Below are 5,934 nucleotides of genomic sequence, written 5' to 3' on the forward strand. Positions count from 1 at the left end.
CCTGGATCCTGGGAACCTGGGAGTGGCGGGCTGCACAGGCTCCGCGGGAGAGGGGTATGGAGAGTGACCTGTGCTCGCACACAGGCCCCTTGGTGGCGGCAGCAGCAGCCTTAGCTTCTCCCGCCCGTCTCTGGGGTCCGCGCTTTTAGCCGCTGCTCGCGCCCGTCTCTGGACTTCCTTTAAGCAGCGCTCTTAAACCCCTCTCCTCGTGCACCAGGAAACAAAGAGGGAAGAAAAAGTCTCTTGCCTCTTCGGCAGGTGCAGACTTTTCCCCGGACTCCCTCCTGGCTAGCCGTGGTGCACTAACCCCTTCAGGCTATGTTCAAGCCGCCAACCCCATTCCTCTCCCTGAGCTCCGACCAAAACCGAAACCCGAGCCTCAGCTCGCAGCCCCGCCCGCCCCGGCGGGTGAGCAGACAAGCCTCTCGGGCTGGTGAGTGCCGGTCGGCACCGATCCTCTGTGCGGGAATCTCCCCGCTTTGCCCTCCGCACCCCTGTTTCTGTGCACTCCTCCGCGGCTCCGAAGCTCCCCCCTCCGCCTCCCAAAGTCTCCGCCCGCGAAGGGGCTTCCTAGTGTGCGGAAACTTTTCCTCCTTCACAGCTCCCTCCCACTGGTGCAGGTGCCGTCCCTATTCTTTTGTCTCTGTTTTTTCTTTTTTTCTTTTGCCCTACCCAGGTACGTGGGGAGTTTCTTGCCTTGTGGGAGGTCTGAGGTCTTCTGCCAGCCTTCAGTAGGTGTTCTGTAGGAGTTTTTCCACGTGTAGATGTATTTCTGGTGTATCTGTGGGGAGGAAGGTGATCTCCGCGTCTTACTCTTCCGCCATCTTCCCAGACCCCGATTTGCGTATATTGAAGAATCCTTGCACTCCTGGAATAAACCCCACCTGATCATGGTGTATGATCCTTTTAATGTGCTGTTGGTTTCTGTTTGCCAGGATTTTTTTGAGGATTTTTGCATCTATGTTCATCAGTGATATTGGCCTGTAGTTTTCTTTTTTTGTGACATCTTTGTCTGGTTTTGGTATCAGGGTGATGGTGACCTCGTAGAATGAGTTTGGGAGTTTCCTCCCTCTGCTATATTTTGGAAGAGTTTGAGAAGGACAGGTGTTAGCTCTTCTCTAAATGTTAGAATTCGCCTGTGAAGCCATTTGGTCCTGGGATTTTTTTTGTTGAAAGATTTTTAATCACAGTTTCAATTTCAGTGCTTGTGATTGGTCTGTTTATATTTTCTATTTCTTCCAGGTTCAGTCTCGGAAGGTTGTGCTCTTCTAAGAATTTGTCCATTTCTTCCAGGTTGTCCATTTTATTGGCATATAGTTGCTTGTAGTAACCTCTCATGATCCTTTGTATTTCTGCATTGTCAGTTGTTACTTCTCCTTTTGCAATTCTAATTCTATTGATTTGAGTCTTCTGCCTTTTTTTCTTGATGAGTCTGGTTAATGGTTTATCAATTTTATCTTCTCAAAGGACCAGCTTTTAGTTTTATTGATCTTTGCTATTGTTACCTTCATTTCTTTTTCATTTATTTCTGATCTGATCTTTATGATTTCTTTCCTTCTGCTAACTTTGGGGTTTTTTTGTTCTTCTTTCTCTAATTGCTTTAAGTGTAAGGTTAGGTTGTTTATTTGAGATTTTTCTTTTTTCTTGAGGTAGGATAGTATTGCTATAAACTTCCCTCTTAGAACTGCTTTTGCTGCATCCCATAGGTTTTGGGTCATCGTGTTTTCATTGTGATTTGTTTCTAGGTATTTTTTTAAATTTCCTCTTTGATTTCTTCAGTGATCTCTTGGTTATTTAGTAGTGTATTGTTTAGCCTCCATGTGTTTGTATTTTTTAACAGTTTTTTTTCCCTGTAATTGATATCTAGTCTTATAGCATTGTGTTTGGAAAATATACTTGATATAATTTCAATTTTCTTAAATTTACCGAGGCTTGATTTGTGACCCAAGATATGATCTATCCTGTAGAATGTTCCATGAGTCCTTGAGAAGAAAGTGTATTCTGTTGTTTTTGGATGGAATGTCCTGTAAATATCAATTAAGTCCATCTTGCTTAATGTGTCATTTAAAGCTTGTGTTTCCTTATCACAGGGAAACACAAATCACCCTTCCCAAATCACCTTTCTGATTGGTGAAAGTGGGATGCTAAAGTCCCCTACTATTATTGTGTTACTGTCCATTTCCCCTTTTTTGGTTGTTAGCATTTGCCTTACGTATTGAGGTGCTCCCATGTTGGGTGCTTAAATATTTACAATTGTTAAATCTTCTTCCTGGATTGATCCCTTGATCATTATGTAGTGTCCTTCTTTGTGTCTTGTAATAGTCTTTATTTTAAAGTCTATTTTGTCTCATATGAGAATTGCTACTCCAGCTTTCTTTTGATTTCCATTTGCATGGAATATCTTTTTCCATCCCCTCACTTTCAGTCTGTATGTGTCCCTAGGTCTGAAGTTAGTCTCTTGTAGACAGCACATATACAGGTCTTCTTTTTGTATCCATTCAGCCAGTCTATGTCTTTTGTTTGGAGCAGTTAATCTATTTACATTTAAGGTAATTATCGATACGCATGTTCCTGTTACCATTTTCTTATTATTTGTGTGTGTGTGTTAAGAAATATTAGTTTTATTTAACCAGTTTTCACAGCTGAATATTTATTCTATAAAAACTTTACAGATTGTACAGTTTATATATAGTTCAAACTACTGAACCAAAAAAGTAGGTCCCACAGATGCAAAAATACTGCACCAGCCAATCCATGGTAAAGGCAGATTTACACGCTGTACAGCTCTCCACAAGGCCAGGAGGTGGTCGGTTCTAAGTATAAACTTCAAAACTGTACAAAAATAAGGCTTTGATTTTATTTCATTCTTCATACATTCAATATGATTGCAAGCTCAGAAGCCTACCGAATGATAGGCGTCTGGAATCAGGAATCAGTCCCCACTCCTGGCAGGAATGCGGACGTCTATTTACACAGGGCACTCTCAGACAGAATCCTGTACTTGGTATATTGTGTAGACATGAAAGCAGAGACCGAGAACATTAAATGTCGATATAAGGTAGTTTTTTATCTTAAAAAGGAGTTTCTGCATTTAATAGTGCCAAAAGAATTTTAACTTATTAAATAAAATATATTCTAAGTGAACCAAAAAATTACACTTTATAAACATAAAAATACTTTATTTTTGGTGTAATACATCAATCATATCTGCAAATAGAAAACCAAAACTGTATATAAAGTAGTTCTCACCCAGTAACAAGAAGCACTTATATAGTTATTTTTTCAAATGGGTCAGAAAAACTAATTATAAACCCCCTATAACTTAGAGATCATACTTAGCTATTCAGTGATTTGCTAACACTGCAAAACAAGCTTTCCCCTAGAGAGAGAGTGGTTTCTTCCTGTTAACTGGGTAAGAATCGGACATATTTAAGAAAGAAGGCAGAATCAACTGATTTCTCAGCATGAATCCTAGGTGTGTTTTAGTCTGGGGGTATATTCAGCAGTGGGTGTTTAATCAGAAATACTTAACCTAAAAGAATAAGTCTTCCTTTCGATTGAGAAGTTTCCATCTCTGACGTTTTGTACCTTCCTGGAGACAAGGGCATGCCTCAGATCTTTCCGTATTTCTATTTGGGGTGGGGGTGGGGGGGCGAGGCGGGCTAACACCTCTTTAGATTCTGTTTTCTAGAAGGAAAAAACAAGGAAAACAAACATTATTCCAGACTTTTCTGACACCCAAACCAGGAAAACACACTCCTTTTTTATACAGTACTAGCCAAAGATAACAAAAAGTAGAGCCTCAAAGAGCAGCCCAGAGCTCACAATTATACTTTTATACCTGTGTGTGTATTAAGTATAAAATAATGACGTTTGGACAAGTTTTGTAGTTATTTAAAGTTACAGTACTTAAAGACTCCTTGGTAACAAATAGCTTGGCTGTTTCAAGTCCTGCTTCCAAGAGTGAGCTCCACGTGAACCTGTTTCAGGCTGTGAGGATGGGTCCGCACCCCAGGGAGCCCCAGCCGGCCTGCGCGATGCGACTACAGGGTCGTCTGGGGCAGCCCGGCCGTCAGAACTCGTCGATCTTCCACTGCAGGTACTTGAACATGGAGTCCATGCCCTGGGCCGAGCCCCAGATCTTCTTCAGCACCTCGCACTCCCGCTCGTTGGCCTGCTCCAGCTCCAGCTTCATGTTGCAGCGCACCAGGGCCTTGGATTCCTCGAGCACGACCGGGTTACAGGAGGCGAGCTCCTTAACGCGGACCATGACTTCCTGGGTGAAGGTCCCGGGGCAGAACACCTGGGAGACCAGGCCCTTGCCGCACGCCTCCTGCGCCGTCAGCTTCCGTCCGCTGAGCAGCATTTCATTCGCAGATGCTCCTCCCATAATCTTGGGAAACATCACGGTGGAACAGCCATCTGGACTCTGTCCAAAGGCAGTGTAGGGTGTTTGGAACCAAGCCTTCTCATTGGCCCAAACCACGTCACAGAGAGTCAGGATGGACGCTCCTAGTCCAATGGCTGGGCCGTTTACGGCTACAATAATAAGCTTCTTAAACTGAATGAAAGTATTCACAAAGTTTCTGATGGCCTCGGCCATCTTCGTGCTTTCTCTCTTCCGGTCGTTGGTCAGGCGCCGAATGAAGTAGATGAAGTCAAGGCCGCAGCAGAAGACGCTGCCCACGGCGCTGAACAGCACCAGCTTGCTGTCGTCGGCAGCGGCCGTGCTCAGGGTGCTCTGCACTTCCTTCATCACCTCTGGGTTGAGAGAGTTGTTCTCGGATGACTTCGTGAACAGCAGGATGTGGGTGAAGCCGTCCTGCTTCCGGACGACGATGTCCCTGTACCTGTAGGCGCCTTCCGGCTGCCTCACGCTGAAACGCAGTCGCTTGTTGAAGGGCTGGTTTTGTCTGTCATCGATGAATTTCCTCTTCCCGGCCGTCATGCCCGTGACTGACGTCTGCAGGCTGGTCATCCCGTTGGCCGTCAGCACGTCCATGAATGGGAAGGAACCTTTCCCGTTCATGGCTAGCCCCGTGGCCATAGCCGCGGTCACAGGGCCGGACACCTGTGGCACCAGCGGGTGTATCAGGGGCCGGCTCCCCATCTGCGCACGCTCGGCAACGGGGCCCAGCAGAGCTCCTACCGGCTTTTTGGCCGCCACCTCCGGCACCACCGTGTCCTCCTGCCCCTGCTCGACGGGGTCCAGTTTCTCGGGGCTCTCGCTCTGAAAGCCGTCCACCGCGCTCCTGCTCTTGATGGGGCTCTTGGGCACGAGGATCTTTATACCTGACTTGGCCAGGTCCATGTTCTTCCGGTTCAAGAGGGACGGGGCTGGGTCCTTCCTGAACTTCTGGCTGGCGGCAAACAGCGGGCTGGCCTTGGGCTCCTGCTCTTTGCCAACCACTAGCGATTCAGGAGAGGCCTTGGAAAAGCCGCTGTTGGTGGACCTGGAAATCTGCTTCCTAGCGTTGTTCGGGGAGGCCCGGTTGGCCCTGGTGAAGGGGCCCTCCCTCTGCTTCTCGGTGTGGCGCCTGTTGAAGTCGTGGATGTACTCCTCGCAGTTTACCAGGTTCTGCTCTGGTTCCCAGGTGTCGTCCTCGCTGTCGTAGCCCTTCCACCGGACCAAATATTCCGTCTTCCCTTTTTTGTTCTTCCTTTTGTCAACGATTCTTTCAACCTCGTACAGCTCCTCGGAGGCCATGGTGGGCGGTGGAGCTGGGGGCGTGGGGCAAGGCCGTTGAGGCGCCGCGCAGCCGGCGGCCGACACTTTGTTTCAGTTGGGTCCCTGCGTGGCCTGCGCTTCCGGCTCCGCTCGGCTCCGTCGCCGGTCGGGTGCGGACCGGCGCTCACTCCCGCCGGTGTGGGCCGCCGGCTGGGTTGTGCGCAGGAGCAGCTACGCAACGTGCTCTCCGCGCCGCGCTTACTCCC

The 5,934-nt window shown here is 47.5% G+C and overlaps 1 protein-coding gene across 1 annotated transcript; it reads right to left on the bottom strand.

Annotated features, from left to right (window-relative positions):
- Positions 1-4,072: 4,072 nt before the first annotated feature.
- LOC309822625 (chromodomain Y-like protein) lies at positions 4,073-5,707 on the bottom strand (the record flags this gene model as incomplete). The annotated part of the gene is made up of 1 exon (XM_082654607.1): positions 4,073-5,707. The coding sequence occupies one exon, from the start codon at positions 5,705-5,707 to the stop codon at positions 4,073-4,075; it is 1,635 nt and encodes a 544-aa protein (XP_082510733.1).
- Positions 5,708-5,934: the final 227 nt, after the last annotated feature.

This window comes from Grampus griseus (genome assembly GCF_964374135.1).
Source record: "Grampus griseus genome assembly, chromosome: 5".
In the NCBI taxonomy this organism is placed as follows: Eukaryota; Metazoa; Chordata; class Mammalia; order Artiodactyla; family Delphinidae; genus Grampus; species Grampus griseus.